This window comes from Gastrolobium bilobum, unplaced genomic scaffold (genome assembly GCF_033153095.1).
Source record: "Gastrolobium bilobum isolate Gb01-03AN ecotype WA unplaced genomic scaffold, APGP_CSIRO_Gbil_v1 utg47561, whole genome shotgun sequence".
In the NCBI taxonomy this organism is placed as follows: domain Eukaryota; kingdom Viridiplantae; phylum Streptophyta; class Magnoliopsida; order Fabales; family Fabaceae; genus Gastrolobium; species Gastrolobium bilobum.
In genome coordinates, this window is record NW_026899971.1 from 64,381 (window position 1) to 91,272 (window position 26,892).

General features: G+C 36.1%; 3 protein-coding genes across 3 annotated transcripts; all 3 read left to right on the forward strand.

Annotated features, from left to right (window-relative positions):
• The first annotated feature begins 6,845 nt into the window (after nucleotides 1–6,845).
• Nucleotides 6,846–7,979, forward strand: LOC133294586 (delta(12)-fatty-acid desaturase FAD2-like). Its single transcript, XM_061493286.1, has one exon. It carries the CDS (start codon nucleotides 6,846–6,848, stop codon nucleotides 7,977–7,979), a length of 1,134 nt encoding a protein of 377 aa, XP_061349270.1.
• Nucleotides 7,980–8,773: 794 nt separating this feature from the next.
• Nucleotides 8,774–12,550, forward strand: LOC133294587 (serine/threonine-protein phosphatase 7 long form homolog). The gene is made up of 6 exons (XM_061493287.1): nucleotides 8,774–8,815; nucleotides 10,718–10,879; nucleotides 10,970–11,574; nucleotides 11,670–11,751; nucleotides 11,834–12,076; nucleotides 12,335–12,550. The coding sequence occupies exons 1-6, from the start codon at nucleotides 8,774–8,776 to the stop codon at nucleotides 12,548–12,550; spliced, it is 1,350 nt and encodes a 449-aa protein (XP_061349271.1).
• An 8,403-nt stretch (nucleotides 12,551–20,953) lies between these two features.
• On the forward strand, nucleotides 20,954–22,527 carry LOC133294588 (glycine-rich cell wall structural protein 1.8-like). Its single transcript, XM_061493288.1, has 3 exons — nucleotides 20,954–21,079; nucleotides 21,184–21,312; nucleotides 22,372–22,527. The coding sequence occupies exons 1-3, from the start codon at nucleotides 20,954–20,956 to the stop codon at nucleotides 22,525–22,527; spliced, it is 411 nt and encodes a 136-aa protein (XP_061349272.1).
• The last annotated feature ends 4,365 nt before the right edge of the window (nucleotides 22,528–26,892 follow it).

Consider the following 26,892-nt stretch of genomic DNA (forward strand, 5'->3'; position numbering starts at 1 on the left):
ACTGAAGATGTATTATAGTTAAATCTGAGTTCCATGGACTGGCTATTGTTAAGGCTTTTTCAATTTCTAGGCGAACTATCTTGCTTTGTAGGGATTGACTAAAGCTGACTATATCGGCAAATTCATGTAATCAGTGCATTTGATATCAATAAATGAGGAATTTTTCTTTTTTGAAATTTATCCTTATATGATTATGATGCATCAACATATTATGAATCCGAGATATAAGTGTAATCTGTCATGCTGACTCTGATCAAGTCGAAATGCTCCGTATTATGGTTAAAAAACCAGAAAAGGACATGTGACAACATTACCTTTACCTTGGATAAGACCGGGTTGCAAAGACCTGGGTCGTGATTGAAGGAAACAATGCCCACCTTCATCAATAGTAACTTAACGAAAAGTTAAGTTAAAATAAAAAAACGTCATGGAAAATGACAAAGAAAAACACGAAATATGTACAATATATTTTAACCTCGACTAGGTCAATAAATAGTACTTGAGATGTATATTCGAGTTAATAATATAATCCATCTCGGATGGAAGAAAAATCTTGATAAGGTTTGAAGTACTTAGAAATATATCTAAGTCACACACCTAAGAAATAGGTATGCGAAGCCTGCTTATCAAGTCAAGAAGGCACGAAATTGTTCAGGAAAAGACGTGTCAATAAATGATAAAAACTAAAGATCAGATAGAATATGTCAAAGAACCCGGCAATATATCGTACTCAAAATAGCTCCAAATACTTAGAAATATATCTAAGTTACCAAACAAGCATAAAGCATAAGAATGCAAAATATCAGTATAAAAATGGAGTTATCAAAAGGCACGAGGAAAATAAAATATGTAAGAAATATCAAATGCAAAGGACTGGGTGGAAACCCGACAATATTCGTTACAAATTAAAAAGGAGCTTAAGAGCCCCAAGAAAAGAAAAAGGTTACAAGTAAAATCGGCATCCCGACCCTTCATTCTGCAGGCATCTCAACCTGACCAATCTGTGCATCACCTACTGCGACATCATCTCGAGTAGTGACCTCTTTCTCTTCTTCAACTCGGTCACCTTCAACTCGTGTTGGTGAATCGCCAGTAGGAGAATCCAGAGGAGGAGGAACAATTTGACCACAGCTAACATAGGCTTTGTGATGCAACCCAATGGTGTTAAACTCAAGGCCAGGGTTGAGAACTTTAATCTGCTGCAGGGCATTGTTGAAAGAGCCCAAAATCGACTTCTCCAGCTCACCTCGGTAGAATTGAGCATCGTTCTCGGCTTCCTTCAACTTACCCTCAGTACGTTAATGAATAATTTTAAAATCCTTCAAGGATTGGACATTGCCGACATAAAGAAGCTTAAGGGAATCATGTTTCTGTTGGAGAGTTTTCAGGTCTTCCTTCACCTTCAACAGCTCAGCATAAGTCTTACCCTTCTCCTCCTGGGCTGCGCTCATCTCGGTCAAAGTGCGAACATACTTGTTCCTTAGAGACAACAAGGTCTTGCTAGCGAAGCCATCTTCATGCAGTTCACCTCAATTTTTTCTAACTCCCTCACCTCAGAAGGAGTAAAAGGAGTAGAATTAAAGAAATGGTCTGGTGGACAAATGACATCTCGAGAATCACCACTTACCCCGGATTGCCACAAAGCATTCTTCGCGAGGCCAATGGTAGGAGAATGAGGAGGAAGAGTTATGGCTAGAACCCGGGTGGAGGCAGGGGAACCCTTATAAGTCGAGATCCCTTTGTTTTTCTCCCTGGCAGTAAGCTTCTTGGCCTTGGGCTCAAGAGTTGTTTCTTCCGTGTTGTCAAGTCGACAACCACGACCTTCTTACCCCGGCTCAGGGCATCCAAAAAGCTTGGTTGCTCATTTTCTTGGCTCTCCATCTGGAACTTCGAATAAAAAAATGGAACCGGGTTATAATCAAACATTATATGACAAATGTGTAAGTGAGTAAATAAAAATCATACTTATTTTTTAATCAAGTTCCTCATGAGATTTGAAAATAAAGGAGGCAACACAGCAGAACCATGCAATTGAACATATTCGCCCATGTCGATAACCGTATCAACATCATCAGCACTCAACTCGGTTTCCTTGAACCAATAGCTTGCTAGAGCAAAGTTGTAATGGTCAGGAGACCAGTACAAGGAAAATTTTCCTTCTGCATCCTCTGAATCAGATGATCGAAGGAACCAAGGTTCTTTTTTGAGTTGTGAAACAACTTTAAAGAACTTCTCTTTAAAGTTCTTAGAAGAATCAGAATAAACATTAAAGAGCTTTCACAAAGGGGCACCACGAAGAGTGACCCAACCCTTCCTCTCTAGTGGCTCGCGGCTAGTATGAGGTGTAATGGCCTGGAAAAAGAAAGAGAAGACAGAAACGGTGCAAGGTAAGCACAAAAGCGTTCAAACGCTTTGACAAAACCCCATCCGTTGGGGTGAAGTTGAGAAGGGGCTATATGAAGATGATTCAAAATGCAAATTTGAAACTCGATTAAGGGAAATTGAATGCCGAGTTGAGTCACTAGGTCTCGGTGGAAAAAGAAAAAGGAAGGTTCATCTGAGTTCCTCCCCGAACAAACCGGTTCGTCTTCTCGAGGAGGAACTATGTCATAATTTTCCAACTTTCCTACACTGAGCCTAGACACGTCCTCCACGCTCATCTTGAAGGTAGTACTCAAAACTTCATAAGTTACCTAGAGAAACCGGGCTATTAAGGCGGTAGGAGGAGACTCAGATTCCGACTCAGCAGAACGAGACTCCTTTACAATCTCTGATGGAGATGATGCCATAAATACCTAAAACCAGGAGAAGCATAATCAGAAGAAGTGAATAGACATACCGAAATCAAAAAAGCTACTAGTAAAAGAATCACTAGTGGATGAAGATGTGGATTTCTCCAAGATCAATCAGGTTATCTTCCTCATCAGAAGCCGAGGTAGATCCCAGAACATCTCCATTACGATAACTCGCCAAGGCAGACTCGACTAGAGAGTCCCACCCTTTCTCAATGAGTTTAGAACTCAGAAAGACACAAGAATAACATGGGCCAACTTGCTTAGGCTTGGAGGGTTTGAGAAGAACACGTGAAGTGGACGATACATCAGAACTCATATTACAAGCGACATTAGAGGGGTTTAACTCGATTTGGGGAAAATACTGGGGAATACGTCTATTCTTAAAAGGACGACCTCTACCTCGTATGGAAGAAGTCAGAATATAGGCATAAAGAAGTCATAAGAATTCGGGTATTCTCTGAAGAAATTCGGATAAATGCAAATATTTCACCCAGGCAATCCGGACACCCAAACTGCCTGGCTGAGGGGCAACTTTATGGACTCATATATTAGGCCCATTAATTGACAAGCCCAACAAGGGGCAATCCAAGATATTAATCAAATATATCTATGGAAGGATATTCGTCAAGATATCAATCCTAATACGACATGACATATGGGCTGGGGCCGTCTTCAGAGGCACTAAAGGTCCAGAATCCACTACCCACAGGTAAACTCTATAAATAAGAGGTAAAACCTACAGTTACATTACGCTCTCTCTTACTGTTATGTTGTCACTATGCGCACACACACACCCCTTTGGCAAAGCCGTTTATAGTTTCTTTGTGCACAGTGATCTGTTTGACTCAAGGGTATCTCATTCATAGTACCTTGGAGAGGGCACTTAAATCCAATATTAACACACTAATCCATTGGGGTAGACATCTCTGTCTCAAAGACAGAACAACAAGATATAATAGATCAAATCTAATATGATAAAATCATGCCATAGGCTGCTTGATCCAATTACAAGGCTACTTTGAGCTATACGACTATGGTATATCGAAGTAGTTTGATAAAATTATGAGTAAATACCCTTTTTGGTCCTCAGCAAATTTCACGATGCCCATTTTAGTCCCTAGCAAATAAAAAGGCCTATCGTGGTCCTTAAGAAATTCAAAATAGACCCATTTAGTTGAAATCGTGGTCCCTCACAAATTTAAAAATGATCCATATTAGTCCCAAAAAAGACTAAAATGAGTCTATTTTGAATTTCTTAGGAATCACGATGGACCTTTTTATTTGTTAGAGACTAAAGCGGGTATCGTAAAATTTGCTAAGGATCAAAAATGATATTTACTCTAAAATTATTGCTAGGGCATTATTTTTCTCTTACAATAATGGATGGATCTAATTTTCCTGTTGATACAAATTCATAAAAAAGTTAGCACAACTTTCTAAAAGTCAACAGGAACAATTTTCTTTCTCCAACAACGGGAGAATTAGATTTCCCTTAGGGTGTGTTTGGTACAAGAGAAATTTTTTGGTGACCGGGAATCATGATTAATGGGAATTCAGTAGAAATTGAGTTTACTTGGAATCTTACGAAAGATGTGTTTGGTTCGCCAAAATATTACCGGGAATATTGGGTAAAGATTACTGATTCCATATTTGGTTTAGAACGAAATATGACTTGGAATATGAGGTTATTTTACAAAAATAACCTCAAACTATTTTTACTTTTGTAATTGATAGATTGGGTCTAGATTTTTATGTGTATTGGGGTATTTTTGTCTCAAAATTTATTGTTGTGCTTTCCCTTTACTTGGTATTCTGATTGGTATTCCGAATTACCATATTATTTTTGGTAATCTGAATAGTGACTTTTTTTTATAAATCAAATTACCGGTAATCCTTGGATATCCGGGAATCGTAATTTATTCCTTCTACCAAACGTGGTAATTACATTTACCAAAGAAGAATTACCGGTAATCCTCTCCAAAAACTTGAACCAAACACCCCCTTATTGCTATATGAGTTTAGAGGTATATGATTTCATAAACTTCGTCCCTACTTATGCTTTCTCCTTTTTTAAATGAAAAATTATATTCTTATGTTGTATGAGATTCATCTTTTATATTATATTCAAATAAAAAAATGTGTCTTTAAAAAAAAAAACAGAATTGAAAAACCTCACTTTATTTATCTCATAATATAATATAATTTATTTTCTACTACCTAAGAAAAATAAATTCTTTCTACATTCGTTTTGTATTTTTGCAGTTGTCAATGCCGTGCATCCGATAAATAAAATATCTTTGGGATGGTTTCAAAATGTTGGCAGAATGATGAGTTAAATAAGTGAATGAAATAGTAATATGGAAATGTCACATCAAACTGCAACTACAAAGGGTTATCTATGTTTGAAGTTTTTGAAAATGTTCTTTACACATTGAAATACCTACCCCGTACGTCACACCAAACAAAATTTCCGTTAAAGAAATCAAACAAGAATTAAAATATTTTATAGTAAAAAACAATAAGCAAATAATTTATCATAATAAAAGAGTCGTACACATGTGGAATGTCCACATGTCTAATTAATTTGGTTCGAAGACGGTTGACTGACTCATATTGGTGTGACTCTTAATTTCAATATTATTTTATTTCTTAATGGAAGAATAAATTATTTGTCATTTAAACCAATGAATATTGTCACTGTCACTCATTATATTTTATATATTAGATGGCATAATTAGCAACATAATAAATAAATTAGAGGGAAAATGTCATTTATACATTTGTGATTTTACAATGAAAATTTTAAAAATAAAAAGTTCTGTCGAGTATCTTTTGTCCCCAGCAACTATAATAGACAAATTATTACCTTGAACGAGAATATCGAGAGCTTTGGTCCCCAAATAAATATTTGAAACAAATTAAAATGTGGCTAATGTCCATAGTAATATTAACAAAGTAAGAAATAATCAACCGATGGAACCTATTCGCATGCTATGATTTTCACGTCGTCCATGCATCCATTATGTTAACCATTAATCTTATATATAGAGGGCCTTGCTTTGTGATGATAACAAATGAAAAAAATACATAGATCGACTACGTCCACTGGTTGAGAACTTGAAGTCAGAGGATAATCAAGGCCATTTGACGTACACAAGGCGTAGAAGTAATCCTTATTTCCCTTCACTCTTTTTGTTCATTAGTATACTTATGAAATTGAAGTTATTATGGTAATTATGTATTCTTTTTTAACAAAACAGTAACTTCTTGTATCGTTAAATATTTATTCATAACAAATAACGTGTTAGATATGTAAAATTAAAACTTTATACAATACCACTTAATATGTGCCACATATAATACACGAGTCATTATTTTCTTTAACCATACATTAAAAAATAAATAAATAAATACACCGAATATCTTTAGTTTAAGATAGTTAAGACATGAGCATATCTTTAGCTTATAATACACCGAATAGAAAAAAAATGTATCTAAATTTATTTTATTGAAGTTGCATGTAAACTATAATATTATATAAATTTAGTTTAAATATGAAATAACGGAGAGTCAAATAAATTTATGAAATTATTATATGTAAATTAATTCATAAAGTGTTCATTTTTATATGTATATAATATAACTCCATACCTAAGACTATTGGTTAAGCTTAAGCAACCTTTTTTTTTTTTGGATACAATGGTGGCACTGAAATTTTAACCTATGACCTCATGCAAACTATCAAAATTCCTCGTCACTGAACCAATTCTAAATAGCTTAGCTTAAACAACTCACCAGCTAATCCACATATTTTGTTATGATTATTAGTTTATTTAACACAATTTACATACTCTTAACATACAAGAAACCCTCTAGTCTAGTATGTTAATATAGAAGTATTGTCTTAAAACTTCACATTCAATAAAACTTTAATAACTCATCAAGATTTACTCTGTAACAAATGGCTAGAGTACTGGTTGCTCTCTTTATGATCATTGAATTAAAATGTCCCCTTGTGTTTGAATGAAGGCGATACAGAAGCTTGAAACCATGGCAGTCCCCAAAACCAACCTTCAAGGGAAGATGAAGCAGCCTAATCACAGAACACCAGCAACAAAGCCTCCATTCACAGTTAACCAACTTAAGAAAACCATCCCACCCCATTGCTTCAATCGCTCCCTCCTTCGCTCTATTTCCCACCTTGTCTTTGATCTCACACTAGCCTTCCTCTTCTTCAAAACCACCACTTATTTCCACTACCTACCTTACCCTCTTTGCTTCATTGCATGGCCTATTTATTGGGTTTTCCAAGGTTGCATTTCCACTGGTATTTGGGTAATAGCACATGAGTGTGGTCACCATGCCTTTAGTGATTACCAATTAGTAGATGACATGTTTGGTTTCATTCTCCACTCAGCACTTTATGTTCCATACTTCTCATGGAAGCACAGTCACAGAAGACACCACTCCAACACATGTTCTCTAGAACATGATGAAGCTTTTATCCCAAAACCAAAGTCAGAAGTTCAATGGTATCTCAAATACTTGAACAACCCACCAGGAAGAACACTTACTCTTCTTGCCACTCTCACTCTAGGGTGGCCCTTGTACTTGGCTTTCAATGCTTCAGGCCAACCCTATGATCGTTTCACAAGCCATTTTGACCCTTATAGCCCCATTTTCTCCAAGAGTGAAAGGTTGCAAGTTTATGCTTCAGATGCTGGAATTCTTGCTGTGACTTATGTGCTCTATCACATTGCTTTGTCAAAAGGGCTAGCATGGCTTGTTTGTGTTTATGGGGTTCCCTTGCTTATTGTAAATGGCTTTCTTATCTTAATCACATACCTGAATCACACACATATTGCAGTGCCACACTATGACTCAACAGAGTGGGATTGGCTCAGGGGAGCCTTGTCAACAGTGGATAGAGATTATGGAGTGCTGAATAAGGTTTTCCATAATATAACCAATACCCATGTAGCACACCATCTCTTCTCTACTATACCTCATTACCATGCAATGGAGGCAACTAAAGCACTGAAACCTGTTTTGGGTGATTACTACCATTATGATGGTACACCTTTCTATAAGGCACTGTGGAGGGAGGCAAAAGAGTGCATTTATGTGGAGCCAGAGGAGGATACCTCAGTTAAAGGTGTTTACTGGTACAGGAACAAGTTTTGATGAAGAAATGTATTTTCTAGTATATATGATAACATGTTACCAAGTATTTTAATGGTTTTATAAGTCTTGAATATCTAAGGTCAGTGTTTATTTAAGCTTAAGCTAATCAAAGTATGGAGCATATGTTTGCTTAGTTCTGTTCAGAACCTTGTACAAAGAAGCTTAGTAGAAGCAATGTAATAAAAGGAGGAAACAGATGTTTCCCTGTTTATTTTAGCTACTTCTACCATACAATTTGGTACTCTATATAGGATTTGGATACACTGATTGTTAAAAATAAAGGTACTAAGTATAATTTTTTCCTAAAAAAAATTATCTTTCTTTGATATGACCAATGTTGTCAAAATTAAATTTTTATGTAAAAAAGGAAAGGAATGATAGAGAACCCAGAAAAGATTTTTTATGTCCGCACATTTAGTGACGGGGATCACGGGCAGCGCTCCCAAATTTTTTTTTTAAAGAAAATTTCAAATGCATTAAAAAACAAAAAATATAAATATAAAAAAAACTTCAACTTAACATAAAAAATTATTCCCAACACCTTTTTTTTTAATCAAGCTGATTTGTTGTATGACATCATAAAATATCCAATAAAATATATGTCATCCCATTGTATTCCATTCATTTCCATTCCATCCCTCATTATATATACAAGCAAAATCTAATCTAACCAACATCATATTTGACTACTATACTTAAAAAAAAAAATAAAAAAAAATCAGAAATTCATGTCCACAAGTGCGGACATAAGCGACCAACTAGGTCCGCCTCTGATAGAGACGTAAATCGTAAAAATGACACAAAATGAAGGGAGAGGAGAAGGGCAATGTTTTGCTGTGTGTGTGGCTGAATCTTAGCCGAATAAAACCGATAATGAGTGTGATGAAGAAGATAACTCCATGATGGAGGAGTCATGTATTTATAGCGTTAGGTGCAATTATGCACAAAAAAAAAAAAAGGTGAAACCTAAAATAAATAAAGTATATTTTGTACCCATTTGAGCCGGCAAAAATTTCGTACTACTGTTAATTTGCAAAAGTATCTCCATGCTGAAACACATTTGTAAAAATTGATGAGAGTAGAGCAGTCAAACACGTAGGGTGGACTGACGAGACTAGTCCCGCCACTTACAACGACGAGATCAACAGCCACATAGGATCAACTCACGTGTCTGCATGTATCCCGCCACCTGCTCTGGCTATTTCAGTCCCGCCATATCAGTTGGCGAGACAAACACTGTCATCCGCCACGTGCCTTGACGTCTCTCATTCATTTGCATCTTATCCGCTCACTTCTGCGCACCCCTTCAAACCGTCTTCTTCTGCTCTCTTACCCGGTTCCTCCATTTTCGTAACTCGGTTGTGGAGCAATTGTGGGAAACAAATTTTCGTTGGCCAAATTTCCTTCTCCAGTCCGTTGGCACCTCAACCGGAGCAAAGTGTGCATGTTTCCATCTTTTCCCCTTCCCCGTTTAGTACTCTCTAGACCACAGGTAGAGTGTTGCTTATATTACCTTGATTTTTTTATATCTGTGTAGTATTATTTTTTAGGGGTTATGGTGTTGTGTATCTGCATTAATTATAGGTGGATCTAGTTTTTTTTTTTCAGGGACAACAGGTTTGGTGGTTTTTTTTTTCGGGGACCACTTTTTGGTGTTGCATGTGGTATTTTTTTTGCATGTGTTTTTTAATTAATGAATGTTGCATGTGGTGTATTCATTTGGAGAGATACATGTGTTCTGAAATTGTTTTGATAATTAAGACAAAAACAGGGTGGTATGAAAGGAAACCGATGTAGCCCCAACAAATTAAAAATAAAATAAAATGAAATGGTTGTTTTAGTAATTAGTAAAAAAAATTTAATTAGTAAAAACTGGATCATTTGTTTTGCCTAATTAATAAATTAATTACTAATATTAAGCAAATTATGTAATTAGTAGTATTGTTGTAATGTTATTAATTCCCTTTTCAAATATTTTGCATTAATGAGGAAAAATATTTTTGGAAACCTTAGGCATCAAAAAATTATTCCTAACATAATTAGTAATCAATGTAATTTGGCTTTTGGAAAACAGTAATTAATGTAATAATTATGTAGTAATTTTAATTAGTGTTTTAATTAATAGTAATCATATTTAAATTTATAATGCTTTATAATCCATGTTAGGAAACTAAGTTTTTAACATTGAAAATTATAAACATGAATCTGAAATAGTAATTTTGATTTAATATATTTATAATCATTACAATTTTTATTTATGGGAATCGTAATAATTGTTTGAATAAATATATAATTGCAGTTTACATGTTAATAAATAAAACCTTCAAAAAAAATATATTAAGTTAAATTAATAACAACTAAAAAAGTAATTAAATAGTCATTACAATTTATTGAATTAGTTAAATACATGCAATTAAATCCTTTATACAAAATTATTTATTAACATTACAATGTTCCAGTCATTTAATTACTGTATATTTGCCAAAATTAATAACTTCGACAATATATAGTAGTAAATACATTGTAATTATTTCCGATATGTTGTTGTAATTATATTTGCAGTCATATTTTATTAAATAGTAATTGTAATAGTAGCTTAATTATGTAGTCCCTATATTTATTGATAAATTTTGCAAATTGTTGTTAGTTAAATGGCTAGTCATCAACCTCGCATTGACCCCGGTCCGAAAGAGTAGGGTGTATTGGATGAAGATGTGCAGCAATGTTACAGATCGCAGGTGGTGTGGAATGAGGGACATTTAAAGTCTCTGAGAGTTAGACGAGCCTCAGAGGGTAGGGGAATTAGGGATGTGCATAACCCAGATGACATCCCCCAAGACCTGCAGCAGCATTTGATGCGTGCAGGTTTTTGGCATGCGGCTCGCATGAGAAGATTACCGGTATGTTTCAGTTATGAATTTTATTTTGTTTATTACAAGTTACCAATAATAACAACCTTTATATTTTTTTACTTAAATGATTGTTGGCAGATTGACCATAGGCTGATTACTGCACTGGTTGAGAGGTGGCGGCCAGAGACTCACACATTTCACATGCCTGTTGGAGAGATGACTGTCACTTTACAGGATGTTGAGGCCATTTTAGGTTTACGCACTGAGGGTCGGGTGGTTTCTGGCTACACCCATGGGAACTGGGCGGACGTAATCACGCAGTACATGGGAATATCTCCACTTGCAGCTGATTTACAACATGGGAACCTTAAGATGGGTTGGTTGACTCAACATTGGGGTCAATGGGCTGCGCATTCAGCTACACACGAGGGACAAATTAGGTACACTCGTGCCTATCTTATGCGTCTCTTCAGAGGTTTTTTGCTGTGTGACAAGTCAAGTTCAGTAGTCGCTTGTCGGTACATTCAATTATTAGATGGGGACTTTGAGGATACCAGTATGTACAGTTGGGGATCTGCGGTACTCGCAGTACTTTTTCGTGAACTATGTCAGGCAACATCTTCAGGGGCCAATGATATTGGGGGATGTACGTTGTTGTTGCAGATATGGGCGTGGAGCAGATTTCCTACCATAGCACCGCTTATTCCCCTACCAAGTGACCCAGCCGATCACTATGGACGACGGTACACTATAACATTTGTTTTCACCATCATTTTAATTTTTTTTGTATCATTTGCCTATCATTCATTTGTGTGGTTTGTTGTATTATGTTTTGTAGGTTTAACAATGTCGTATCGCGGCGACACCAATTTCACCTGAAGGATTATCGGATTGAGCTTGATCAAATGGGAAGAAACACGGTACGAATGATTAATTTTGTTGGTTTTTATTTGCATCCTATTATATCGTGTTCTGTGGCTTACAAATATTTGCTTCTTATAGGTTGTGTGGGAGCCATATAAGGAGGTTGGCTATGAGTTTCTCGGGGCAAATCCTCACATGCAGAACTTGTGGAGGGCTGTTACACCTGTACTCGCCTTCCACATTGTCGAGATGCACCAGCCTGACCGTTGCATGCGGCAATTTGGCATGCATCAACACATCCCTAGACCTGCTGGTCGGTTGAGAGGTGCACATGATCTTACGTTACGTGGTAAGATCACTGAAAATTGGGAAGCGAAGATGGCCCCCCACATACATTTATGGAACACTAGACATGAGCGTATTGAGACAGGCGAAGCATAGGAGGGTATCATGTCCCCAAACTCTGAGTACATGACCTGGTACTTCAGTCACACTCGACGGTTCATGACAAGGCAGGTCGCAAAGTTAGGCCATGTTGTACGTATTGTTGTTGTTCTTGCAATCGTAGTTTCGTAATTTTGATTAATGGTATTGTGTAGTCATGTTAAATTTAATAAATTACTATGTTTCGTGACACAGGTTGATGGAGTAGAGTGGATATGGTGGATGCAAACTCCCCAGATGAGTGCTCAGCGCGATGAACGTCAGGTGCAAGAGGTGTGTGAGCAGTTACTGCGTGTAGAGGGAGAATTCAGCCGTGTTGCAGAGCCTGGCCCAATTGCACCATCCGGGCTATTAGCTGAGGTACCTGATCCAGAGATAACTTGTCCATTCATGACACACGGTCCATGTTGAATATGGTAAACTGACCCTGGAGAAAAATTCAACATGTGTGCGAACCATCTTGGCAAGAACGCGTATGACTCGTCCCAATCTCCGTAAATCTTAGCAATTGCTTTCTGTTTTCCATCCACGCCTTCCTGTAAGAAACATTATATCCAAAAAGGGCAGTAACCCGTTCTTGTATCAAGATAACGGCCACCGACGGCGAAGCCTTCACCATGTCTGCATACAGATATAGAGCACATTTGTAATTAGTAATAATATCTGCCTTCACATAATAAACTCATAAATTGTCGCAGTACGAAAACTTCAACAATGTATAGTACCTAGAATGGCCTCAGATATAAAATGTGAATCAAGTTGTTTGTGATCTTAAGAAAGGGTTGTGCTGACACAAGAATGTTTTCTAACCCATTTACTGACTACCCAACTGTTGGTATTCTTCGGTTTAATTGTCCTTACTCGCCAATTGCAGCCTTCTTCATGCTTATGGCATTTCATAGACAACTTCGTGGTAGTACTTTCAACCACTACAGCTTCTTGATGCTCATTCATGCAGTAATGTTTTATAGCAGCTTGAACATCGCTCTTCGACCAGAACTCTTGTTTCACATACATTTCGTCTCCTCTTGTCCACGGACCACGACCTAAGCCTTCAACATCCAGTATGTCTTCGTTCGGATAATCAAAATTAACAGCCTCATAGTGTGAGATGTCATCCCAAAATGGTGTCATATCTACAAAAAAATAAAAAAATAGATTTGGCAAATATTAAAGCGATTATATAAAAAATTAATCATACAAGACGTTCAATGGCTAACCTGATGATGGTGGAATAACCGCATTATTGGACGTAGGGATAACAGTCTCCTGTTTTATGGGATTATCATGATGTTCATCATCACCTCCATCACTATCATTCTGATCATAGTCATTTTCCAGTAGAGTGTCTTCATCTTCCTCCTCCTCTTCATTGTCAGGTTCAACATCTACCATATAGTCGCTTTCATCTCCACTTGCAATAGTTGATTGTGTGGGCTGGGGTACCGATGATGACGGCATTTGTGTCTGACTGTTAAGGTCCAACCCACGTGTCGGTATTGACATGTCGTCTGATGTCTCAATATCGACATATAACTCAACAAATTGAGACGTAGTAGAGTTTTGGACAAATGTTCCAAGAAAAATGTCAATGTCCTCATCATCAGTTATTTCAAAACCTGCATATTTCCGATTTCCACATGGGACTCGACCCGTGACTGAAGAAATTACCTGATTTTGTTGCAACTTCAACTTCTGACGAATCTTCTGAAGTAGATCTTCAATGGACAAGCCTCGGACAATATACATTGCTCTTTTTTCCCCTTCGAATCTCAACCCGCCTACACTGTTAATTTTAGAACCATTATAATATACAAAAGACCGATATTGTTCCATTGTACTGTGTATTTATGCAAATAACACAAAAGGAGATCAGATAAAAGTAGAGATTAAAAAAAAGTAAATAAAAAACATTAAATACGCATTACAGCAACTCATACAAAAAAAATTACGACATTACAGCAAGGTGATACAACAAAAATTTTAACATTACAAGCAAAACAACTGATACAAACAAAATTACTAGAAGTAAAGAACCCGTCAGTCAAAATCATATACAAAAATAGCAAACATCCCGAACTTTCAAAATGTCCCATACTAAGTAACACCGGAAGACCCTATATATAACCAGGCAGATATTTCCGTAAGTGTCAGTGGCGAGATTAATTTTGTAGTGTACGGGACGCTACCCCACGAGTATTGCGTGGGGAATGTAGAAGGACAATGTAAACCGTCACCCAATGTGGCGGGAGTAGGTACACGTGGCTAGAACGCGTCACATTACCTGGCGGAGGTTTTGTACACGTGGCTTAGTCTCGCAAACTGATATGGCGGGACTCAAATGAGTCAGAGCAGGTGGCGGGATTCATGCAGACACGTGAGTTGGATCCTATGTGGCTGCTGATCTCGTCGTTGTATGTGGCGGGACTGGTCACGTCAGTCAACCCTACATGTTTGACTGCTCTACTCTCATCAATCTTTACAGATGTGTTTCAGCGTGGAGATACTTTTGCAAATTAACAGTAGTACGAAATTTTTGCCCATTTGAACCCTACAAATTCAAAAACTTTATTTAAGTGACCCAAGTGATGAGATTGAACAATGAGAGAAGTGGAGGCCAAAGTAGGCCTTACACCCTAAAGATATTCTCTACTAAAAACTAAACACACACTCTCATCATTCTCTCTTCCTTTACGTGAACACCCTATTTTATCCGAGTACATTTTTTGTCTTGTTAAAAAAACAAAAATAAAATAAGATAAAAGAGTAGTCTGTAGTCACTATTACAAACCCATTTTGGCTGATTTTATCTTCCATTTTGTCAAAATTTGCGGCCCTTTTAAGATCCCCTTGATATCAGATGATAAAAAAAAGAGCATGCTAAGATCAAATGTAAAAGATTTCTTAAAAAATACGTTCCCTATAGAAAGTTCATATGCAGAATTGACTCTTTGATATAACCTCAAATGCATGCGCAAAGACTACATATACTCTGCAGAATAAGAAATTCTCCTACAGACAGTTCAGGCTTGGCAGCACATGGCAAGACGTCTCTACTAAGTAACATGCTCCACATGATGACAAATTTGGAAGACATGCTCCGTCGTGATAACAAAATTTTCTGGGATTCCTTTAATAGGAATGGACGGTGTGCATATAAAAGAAGAGTAATACAGACACCAAGGGGGGACGACTTCAGCCATGAGGTAGACAAAGAAAGAGTGTAAGATTAAGGAAGAAAAATACGAGGGAGGATATTCTTACTACCCAAATTTTCTACTACTAACTTACTATCTATCTAATCACCATTGAATCAAAGAGAGAATGCTAAAAAGTTTTTTAAAAAAGAGAAAATGTTGATCCAATGGTGATTTGATAGGTAGTGAGTTGGTAGTAGAAAATTTTGGTAGTAAGAATATCCCTCCTCGAAACATATAGTAACAGAGACAAGAAAAAGCAAGAAACTTGAGAAGTCTCTAAAGACACAACACATGTGATACAAACCCTTGATCCCGTGAATATGTAATTGCACTCCTATGTTTTTTGAGTTGTTTAGTTGGGTAGTTACTTTCCATTATGTTTTTACTGTTTCTGATTCAGTTGAAATTTTTATTTAAAGACCAATTAAGAATGTAAAGACATCAGAAAATTGCACCATTTAATTTATTTTTTCCTTTCCTCAAGCTTATCCTTTTTGCTAAAAAGGAACCTAACATAATGAAAGGAGAGGAAATTTGTAACTTCTAAAACCTGGTTCTCACTCTTGCCAAAGAGATACCCCATAACAAACCATCATCCTACCATTGTTGCTGCACCACTGATAGGAGTCGATCATCAGGATATTTTTCACCTAGTTCGTGGCCAAGCCAACTATCATCCTTGTCTAACTTGCACACAATTATACTCGATCTACTTCGTTTACTAGATAAAGACCGTAAGCTTCTCATTTTTTTTATTTTTATATTATATATCGTTCTCATTCTCATTATAAAACACTGACCCACTGCTTCTTTTTTTTTTTTTTGAAAGGATCACACTGACCCACTGCTTGGAGAGCATTTTTGATTAGACGGTCGTACAGCATTTTCGGTGCGACAATAGGATTATAACTATATACTCCGAACAGTATATAGTTACACAAAATAATATTTCTGCAGTTATTGCATATAAGTTATCTGCATTTATTCTTAAAACGATGTCATTTTGGAATTGAAAAATTAAATAATTATAATTATAAAAAGAAAGAGGAAAGAAGGTGAATAAAAAGAGATCTCTGAGCTTGCTGAAGTAAAAAGAAAAAGAAAAAAAGAGAGGCAAAAGTAAAAATTGTGAAGGTGATCAATAAAAAAGAGAACGAAGTTATACAAAAGGAAGGAGAGAGTCGGTAGTTTCCCTTTGTCTTGTTTAGGCAAAAAAATATCAAAAAAAGGTAATGAGGATTAGTTAGACACTAAGGGTCAGCTTAATTAGCCAAGTGACCAGAAAAACAAAGATCCTAGTCCTGCCTCATTACAAGCCTTAAAGACCCTTTGATGGAGGTAGCATATTGGACTTCAAGTTTCTAAATGGTGGTGTAGGTTGGAAGCATTGATGCATGATGATAATGAGTGAACTTCCTTAAAAAAAAAAAAAGAGTGTGATTGATTAAATATGTCTGGAAAGGAATTCAGTGGAATGTCAATGGAATCAGTTTAAGTTAAGGGTTGCAACTGTTTGAGTGTGCATGAATTTTTTATTGAATGCTTCTATAATTGCTGATTGACTGGAGTTGGATAATTAATTTGATGTAGGAATTGGTTAACATTAAGCCTGGTCAATGCTTTAAGAAGTGTTATGTTTTGCATAGATGGTTGATAAATTTAACTAAATTATTAAAATTAAAAATTTGTTGTTATGTGACTATTTATTTCGAGCTAACAGACTACTTCCTGAGTGAATGTTTGTCTGATTGCATGAGGGCAAGCAATTGCCTAAGTTTAGGGAAATTTTTAGCACTAAATTATTTATATAATTATTGTTTTATTTTATATTATTTTAAATCTTTTTGGGTTGACAATTACAGGAAAATGGGCTGAAAGAATATGAAATATGGCCCAATTCAAAAAAGGAAGTAACCAAGCCCAAGTTAATTTATTTTTGCTGATAATTGTAATTATTCATTTTTTTAGGTATTTTTTGGAAGCAACCACGTGGATGAACTTGTTAAGCTGGAGATGAAAGCTATTTTGGACAGTGGATTAGTATGGACGAAGGAGGACCATAGATTAGGATTGTGATTGTTAAGTTTAGTTTTAAAAAAGAAACTCAAAACTTTTGAACGTGGGTAATCGTGTTTTCAATTCGTCATAGTTTTAGTTTTCTGAATACAAAAATACTTGTGTGAAACTCTACAAGATTCAAAAATTTCAAAGCACTAACAATGCTGCGGAAGGAAGAATCAAGGGTGCATGCAAGTGAAGTTCAAAGATCCTAGCCTTAGTTTAGGAATCGGTACCTTGGTTTGAATGATTAACTTTGATTTTTATTTCTGAATGCATGTTTCTTTTTCTTTAATCTCTGAATTGTTGTTTCTGAAAATGGGTTTCTAAATCCTTTCTTTTTCTGGGTATTCAAAATGATTGGGTGAAATTCTTTGATGCGCATTGTTATTGTTTCTTTCATCCTCATTCGTTTGGTACTTTTATCTTTTTAACTCAAAAAATCCATGGGAATGGGACTTGACTATTTAAACAAAAGAAAATTGGGAAATGGACTTTTGTTAAGTGTTAAATGAACCCTTTTGGTTAGGAATAATTGTAAGTGTTTTCTGATAAAAATTTCTATAAAGAATCAGGAAACATTGGAAAAAGAATTTCTTGAATCTTATTGTTGAACCTGGAAAGCTTTAGCTAAACTTGCCATAGTAACTCAGAAATTGAGATATAGATGCTATAGCAATGTGCGATTTTGCAGGAATGCAAAGATTTTCTATCACCCATGATTTGAGATATACCCAGAAGCCCTTAATTTTGACAAACCATTTCTTTACTTTTTAGATCAGTTTTAATAATTGATAAAAACTATAAAAAAATTTCTTGTTATAAAAACAATTAAGTTTCAATCAAGAATTCTTATTTCAAACAAATACAAAGAAAAATAATTCAACCTGTTCCTTGAGAACGATAACTCTATCTTCGGAAAATTACTACCAACAAAATGGCGCCGTTTCTGGGGAGAGGTGTTTGATTTTATTTTCTTTTTGTGATTCTGTTTTAGAATTCTTAAATTTTTTGCTTTTCTTCTTTTCTTTTTCACATATTTTTCTTGTTATCTGCTAACTCCAATTTCAAGTTCCTGATAGATTCTTGCAGAATTCAATTCTAATTACAGCAACCAGCAGTATTACACATATTTGTTGCTGAATTCTTGAAGATGGTAGGATCGAACCATGGATCTGTTAATGGAGAAAACTTCAATAGCAATGGGAATGGCAACCATGCTCAAGTTATGGTGGATGAAGAGCTTCCCATTGCTGAAAATGCTATTCCATCATTCGATGGGGTGATTCTTGGCATAGTCTAGCCAGGACTGGAAAGGAATTTTGATCTCAAACCACAAATGATACAGCTGCTGCAATCCATGACTTAATATCATGGATTGCCCAAGGAAGACCCCCACAAGCACATCACAAAATTCATGAAAATTTCCGATACTTCTGCTGTTCATGGAGTATCCACAGAAGATATGAGGCTGGGGATGTTCTCTTTTTCTCTAACTGGGGCAGCAGAAGAATGGATCAAAGATCTGCCTGCGCAGTCCATCACCACGTGGAAGGAGCTTGGGGAAGCCTTCCTTATGTAGTTTTCCCCACCCACAAAGGTGTGTGATTTAAGGGATGACATCACAGGGTTTAGATAGTATGTTGATGAGTCAATCCCTGAGAGCTGGACTAGGTTTAAGAGGTTGATCAGAAGGTGTCCTACACATGGTCTTCCTAAGTGGGCCACCATTCAAATTTTCTATAGAGGATTGAGTCACCAAGGCAAAACTCATTTGGATTCTACTGCCAATGGAGCATTTTTGTTGAAAAGGTATCCACAGGCTTTTGAGACACTTGAGATAATAAGCCAGAACAGTTGCCAATGGCCTAAACAGAGAGATGAAGCTCCAAAGAAGGAAACTGGACTTTATGAGGTGAGTGAAGCCACTTCCATGGCAGCTGAGATGGCAGAACTGCATAACACTGTCCAGGTTTTAGTCAAGCAAATGGTTGAAACCAAACAGCAACCACCTGCCCAAGTAGCTGTAGCCACACCAATATTCTCACTTTGTTACGGTTCCCATTTGTTTGAGGAGTGCCCAAGCAGCCCCTCTTCAGCCGTCTATGTTGGTGACTACAACAGAAACTACAATAATAAAGGGAATTACAACCAAGGTAGATGGAAGCAACAAGGTGGAAATTTTGGCCAGAATCAGGGCCAAAATTACCATCGAAATGTTGGAAATAGAAATCAACACCAGTCTTTCCAAGGGGGGCAGCAATCTTATCAGTAAAAAGTTCCTTTTCCACCTAGTTTTAACTCACGAAATCCTCAAGATCAGCAAAGGCAATCTAATGCAGAAACTCAACCTCTTCCAAATGACCAGTGGGCAAATCGAATGCTGCAAAATCATGAGGCCATGCTTCGAAGTCATTGAGAAATTTTAAAGAGCTTAGAGACACAAATGGGGCAGATTGCAATGCAAAGATTTTTTATCATCCATGATTTGAGATATACCCAGAAGCCCTTAATTTTGACAAACCTTTTCTTTACTTTTCAGATCTGTTTTAATAATTGATAAAAACTATAAAAAAATTTCTTGTTATAAAAATAATTAAGTTTCAATTCAAGAATTCTTATTTCAAACAAATACAAAGAAAAATAATTCAACCTGTTCCCTGAGAATGATAACTCTATCTTCGGAAAATTACTACCAACACTATTGCAGTATACTCTTAATCTCATGGACATTCTTATATTGGATATTATGTTTTTGTTTTTAATAATTATCCTAAATACTAAATAAAAAAGGAAAAAATGTTGTTTACCAAAAAATAAAAACAAAAAAACATTATTATTTTAAAGGGCACAATTTTATATCATTTCAAGTGAAACCTTCGTGCTTTGGTATTTATTTTTTATATTTTTCCTCCTCCATAATATTATGATGAGAGAAAAGGAGAATATTGTAAAGAAGACAGAATAAAAAAAATCAATATATATATATAGGGAAAAACTATTCTCATGCCACATGAGATAAGTTTTTCCTCCTACACACCCTTTGATAACTGTGCCACCTTTTTTTTTCCAAGTGGTGGAGTCCACAGATTTGTCTCTATAACATGAGATAACTTATCTCCTTTAACATGAGATTAATAAAACCTATGTATATATATATATATATATATATATATATATAGTTGCGTTGAGATAACTTTATCTATATATATATATATATATATATATATATATATATATATATATAGGTTGTGCATAAGGTTGACATGACAACCATTCTGTTCCCTGACACTGTTTATGAAAAGAAAAATTCTTTTCTATTTTTGTACCTTGGAACAGTTTCTGAGAAAAATATGTTTTATTTTTATTCCGAGAATGAGAATTGTGTTTGATAATACAATAAATAATAGAATCAAAAATCATTCCTATTAAGCATAAAAAAATTTCAGATCATCACTTTCCTTTTCATATGGTGTGGTGGTGGTGGTGGTGGTGGCGGCGGCAACGGTGTTTGTAATAGTGCCGCCGTGGTGGTGGTGGTGGTGGAGATGATGGTATGGTGGTGGCAGCGGTGGCAATAGTATGGCATGGTAGCGGCGAAGGTGGTAGTAGTGGTGGTGGTGACGGTAGTGGCTACGGCGATGGTGATAGTAATGGTGGCGGTGACATAGAGATGGCAGTGGTGACAGCAGTGGCCGCAGCGATGGTGGTGATAATGGTGGCGAAGGTGGTGGTGATGGTGATGACATGGTGGTGGCGGTGGCAATGGTATAGTGGTGGTAACAGTGGCATTGTGGCGGCGGCGACGTCGGTAGTGGTGGTGGTGACGATAGTGGCTGCAACAATGGTGATGATTATGACATGGTGGCGGCGGCGGTGGCGGCGACGACGATGGTCATGGTGGTGGTGGTGACAGTAGTGGCTGCGACGATGATGATGGTGATGACATGGTGGAGGCGGTAATGGCGATGATGGTAGTAGTGGTGGCGTCGTGGTGATAGTAGTAGTGGCTACAATGATGGTGGTGGTGGTTGGTGATGGTTGTAGTGATAATGGTGGTGATGGTGATAGTAGTGGTGGTGGTGGTGATGATGGTCATGGTGGTTGTGACGTAGAGGTGGCGGTGGTGACAGCAGTGGCCGCAGTGATGGTGGTGATAATGGTGGCGATAGTGGTGGTGGTGATGGTGATGACATTATGGTGGCGGTGGCAATGGTGTAGTGGTGGTAACGGTGGCATAGTGGCGGCAGAAACAACAGTAATGGTGGTGGTGGTGGTGACGGCAGTGGCTGCGACAATGTTGATGATGATGACGTGGTGGTGGCGTCGGTGGCGGCAACGGTAGTGGTGGTGGTGGTGGTGACAGCAGTGACTGCAACAATGATGATGGTGATGACATGGTGGCAGCTAGAGGTGGCAATTTGGGTTGAACACGACGGGCAACCCGCCAACCCGCCAAAACGGGGTGGGTTGGGTTATACTTTTCCACCCACCAACCCACCTCAACCCGTCCCGCTTAGTTGTGGGTCAAAACGGGTTGGCGATGGGTCGTGGAGGGTTGGCCTGCGGGTCATTTTTTTTACTAATAGGTAGTATTTTATTTGTCACTATGCTTTTGTGATATGAATTTTTTTTTATCTTAGTACTCCCCTAGAAAAAATAAAGAAGAAAAGCTTTATTTATTACAAAGGTTATCCGTATATTGAGACAAAAATAAGTTCCAAAAATATATTTGACTGAATATTAGTATACATTTAGGTTTGAGATTGGAAAAAAATTAAAAGGATTGTGAAGTGAAAAATATTATAAAATTAATAAAATATAATTTATTTTTAATTTTAAATTATTTTTCATTTTTTATGCAGGTTGACCCGCCAACCCACCACAAAACGGGGTGAGTTGGGATTTTCAACCCATATTTTAATACGGGGCGGGGCAGGCCAACTCGTTTTTGGCAGATTGGCGGCGGGTCAGGGCGAGCCGACCCATTTTGCCACCTTTAATGGTAGCGGTGGTGTAGTGACGGCGATGGCGGTAATAGTGGTGGTGGGCTACGATGATGGTGATGGTGGTAGTGATAATGGTGGTGACAGTGACGGTAGGGGTGGTGGTGACGTGGAGGTGGTATGACGATGGTGGCGGTGGTCGTGTCGGGATGGTGGTGGCGGTGGTGATGATGGTAGTGGTGGAGAGTAATTAGGAGATATAAGTGTTTCTTATTTTGTGCCCGGGAACAAAAAAGCAGAATTATTTTTGATTCTTTTTTCTGTTCCCCAGCACAAAAATTAAACCGGTTCATCCTGGGAACAAAAAAATAAATCGATTTTACCAAATGAGTTTTCTATCCATTTTCGTTCCCGGGAGCAGAAATTAAAAAAAAAAGATTCTGGAAAGGTTGTCATGCACACCCTAAATCATAACTGTACAAAGATGGATCAATGGTGATAAAGGAAGAGAGAGAAAAATGAAATCATAACAATTCAAAGGTGAATCAATAAATATAAGGAAATAAATAAACAAAACGACGTAGTTTTGGGCTGGTCGAAGATAAATATATCTCAAGCAACTTGAGAAATATTTTTCTCATATATATATATATATATATATATATATATATATATATAAGGGAAAACTTCATTTTCATCCATTGTGATTTTGTGATTTGTTATTTGACTCCCTTTGGTTTTAAACTTATCACTTAGACCCGCTGTGCTGAAATAATTTATCATTTAACCCCCTATGGTTTCAAACTTTCACTTTGACCCCTTATGGATACAATTTTTACTTAAACCCCTTGTTGTTTAAAAAATAAATATTTTAAAAACATATTTAAAATAAATTTTCTCTCTTTTTTATTTTATATCCTCATGTAATGCATTTAGGGTTTGAAAAATATTTTAAATTATTTATTCTGAATCTAATTTATAAATTATTTTATTTTTTTATTTTAAAAATATATTTGAAATTAAAAAGATTATTTAAGATGAAATAAAAATAATATTATTTATGATAAATTAAATATGTATTATCAAAATAAGGTATTTACTTTCTTTAAATAGATAAAATAAAAATATTTGATTTGAATTTATTTTCTTGATAAAAGTAAGTGAATTTTTTTAGAATTTATTTTTATTTTTTAAACCTTAAATGCATTAGGTAAGGATATAAAATAAAAAAGAGGCAAAATTTATTTTCCTCTTATTTATTTTTTAAAATTTTTTATTTTTGTAATAAGGGGTCTAAGTGAAAATATTTTAACCACAAGGAGTCTAAGTGAAAATTTGAAACCACGAGGGGTTAAATGATAAATTATTTAAGCACAATGAGTGTAACACCCTGTGTATACCCGAATTGTTGTCATATTACGGTATTAAGCACAGCTCAATTAAATGTGGAAGCTAAAATAAAACCAGTTATTAGGCATGCAAGATCACTTTTTCTTTATTAACATGGCAATATAAAATCCATCTATATCCTTATGTAATTGCCAAACCAAACTAGAGTTCCTGAAATGCCTCAAATATCATAAATAAAATACTAAGTCATGAAGCTACATCGCGTAGTCATGACCAACGTCCATATCTCATGGCGTAACAAAGTACACATGTTCAACAATAACACAAATAAATCAAAGGCATGGACAACCCACATGCTCACAAACAAATAAAACATACATAGTCTGGTAAAAACATAACGTCATAATAATCATGCCACGGTACAATAATCATATTCATAATACTCTGAATAAAACATGCATCTCAAATAAACTCTACTCCGGCCTCTTGCCTCAGGAAGCATCCATCTCATGGACATTTGTACCTGAAAATATGCCCCACACGGGGTGAGATCTCTAAACAAAAATCTCAGTAAGTAAGGGTTCTCGAAGAGTTCCTCCGCCCCAAGCTCACTTCGGTATAACAGTTCAAATATAACATTTCAACAGTAATAGCATATTCACATGATGCAGCAACATATATATATCATGCATGTGTGCTAACAAGTCTACTAGCCGGAGAAAGAATGATTTACGCACGTCTACTACACGTATAAGAAGCATAAGGCATCTACCTTATATCCACACTCAGGGATTACCATCTTGTGCAGCTCCACACTACACTCAGGGATTACCATCTTGAGTGTAATACACCACATAACATACATATATAAGAGTGCATCATTTCATAATCTCAAATAACAGATAAGCACATATACCACATAAAACTACCATCCCCCTCTTGGAGTATGGTGGAACAAAAAGGGATTAACCCTGAGAATACGAAACTTACCTGTCAAGTAGTATAATCAAGCTCAAAATCCAAACAGCAACTCACAGATCACAAAATAGAAGGATCAAGGTCTGTTCATAACATAAATATCATCAACACTTATGCTCTATAATTTCAAGTCAAAAGGAATACGTTTCCTTTCTCATTTAGCGTACTGCAGGCTTCTCCCAAAGCCCCTAAGCACAAACTGTCTTTACCATTTTTAAAATTTCAGTTGGATATATTTACCAAAAATTCTAAGATTTTAATATGTTAAACTGGACATCTCCATCTTTCCAACGACATATTTTATGTCTCAATCGGAGTTGTATAACTCTGATTATGATTTTTGCAAAGTGACTGCTGCAAACTAAATTTCCAACAACCAAGATGCGACTTCAAACTAATACTGTGATCAAACCACTTATCCAATGGATACTAAATTTTACAGATTTGTAGTACTACGTGCTAGCTTCACATAGGTCCAAACCTCACTCAATTTGGAGCTCTGTAGCTTGAGATATCGCGATTTTACTAAAATAGTGTGTTGCTGTCACAATTGCACTAGGTAATCAATTACCATACAGGCGGTAACCGATTACCATTCATGGTAATCGATTACCACTATAAGGTAATCGATTACCACCTGTGCAGAACACAAACATGCAGGTTTTTTCTACATAATTTGAGCTCCAATGGCGTCCCAAGGTTCCCACCTTCGATTTACTCACAAACAGAAGTTCAAACTACCATTTTACACTTAATTTAACAACATTTTACTTGAATCATAAAAGTTTCCCTTTTTAAAAGACTCAAAACAAGATTTGTTCATGAAATTACAAAGGAAATGATGATAGGTTACCTTAGGAATTTCAAAAATAGATAAATAAGGGAACTTTGAGGGCTTTGAAGATGCTACAAGCCACTGCCCAAATGGTGCACGAAAATCACAAGGTTGGTTCTTTCTTTACAAAAGTTAAATCTTGAAGCTTGAAAGTAGGTGGAAATGGCTCCAACTCCACAAAACACACAAGGATACACTCCTCATCCACTAAGGCAGCAAGCACACTATTTTAAGATGCTCATTTTCTTCACTAACTTCACCAACTCAAGGTGTTTACATGGGTGGAATGATCAATGATGAAGAAATAATGAACCTAGGTACTTTTTCTTGAAGAAAGGCTTTGTCTTTCATGAAGAACAAAGGGTAGCAGAAATAAGAGGATGAGATGCTGTATCTACATGGGTGTTATAAATTTTGACCTAAGGTTTAGTGCCATTAGCTATTCATAGGTGCACTCACTTAAACTAACAATATTAGTTTAATTAGTTCCGCTCTTCATTTAACTCTAAGATTTTATATTCTTAACGTAGACATTTTTTTAGGAATTATCATATTTTTGCATTATATTTTCGAGACACTTTACTTGTATGCTTTTTACACATAGTCAGTATTAGTTCAGACATCACCGCTCATTATCTTTACTCCAAAATTGATATCCTTGGCCTAGATATTTTTCTAGGAATATTTATTTTTTTATTATAATTTTTCGGAACACTTCACTGGTACGCATTTATACCATGAAGCAGAACCGATATCCGCACTTTTCATCAGAAAGAGATTTAAGCGTTATTTGACGTTCTCGGTAATTATTATAATCTTTCTATATTTATCCAAATTCAATTATGGAATTATTTCATAAAGGGTGTTATTAATCTCATGTTAAAGGAGATAAGTTATCTCATGTCATAGAGATAAACTTGTGGGCTCCATGACCTGAAAAATAAAAAGAAAAGAAAAGAAAAAGGTGGCACAATTATCGAAGAGTGTGTAGGAGAGAAATTTATCACATGTAGCATAAGAATAGTTTATCTCTTTCTTAAATTCATAATTAAATTATTTAAATTCCTAATTTAATGATGCGAGTTCTTACAATGGGTCACAGTTATAAGTTTAAAATCACGGGGGGTCAAATGATAAATCACAAAACCACAATGAGTGAAAATTAAGTTTTCCCAAAAAAAATACATTAACATTGTAGCAAAATTAAATCTTGAAAAAGTTGCATTAATTCCATTAATAAACGAGTTTGGTGAATTGTTTGAAAAATAAATGTTAATCAGTTAGTTAGTTTGATGATCCCTATAAATGGGTTTTACATTGAAGGCTTGGGTGCAACATCACAATATGAAAATCATAATTGTCAAAGTTCATGACATTCCCTTGTTG

Excerpts from the sequence above, each read along its gene's own strand:
- LOC133294586 (XM_061493286.1), top strand. The coding sequence starts at position 6,846 with ATGGCAGTCCCCAAAACCAACCTTCAAGGGAAGATGAAGCAGCCTAAT.
- LOC133294587 (XM_061493287.1), top strand. The coding sequence starts at position 8,774 with ATGACACAAAATGAAGGGAGAGGAGAAGGGCAATGTTTTGCT. Across the intron at positions 8,816-10,717 it reads GAGAAGGGCAATGTTTTGCT|GTGGTGTGGAATGAGGGACA; the intron begins GTGTGTGTGGCT and ends TACAGATCGCAG. Across the intron at positions 11,575-11,669 it reads GCCGATCACTATGGACGACG|GTTTAACAATGTCGTATCGC; the intron begins GTACACTATAAC and ends TATGTTTTGTAG.
- LOC133294588 (XM_061493288.1), top strand. The coding sequence starts at position 20,954 with ATGGTGGTGGCAGCGGTGGCAATAGTATGGCATGGTAGCGGCGAAGGT. Across the intron at positions 21,080-21,183 it reads GTGACATAGAGATGGCAGTG|TGGCATTGTGGCGGCGGCGA; the intron begins GTGACAGCAGTG and ends TGGTGGTAACAG. Across the intron at positions 21,313-22,371 it reads TCATGGTGGTGGTGGTGACA|GGCGAGCCGACCCATTTTGC; the intron begins GTAGTGGCTGCG and ends GCGGCGGGTCAG.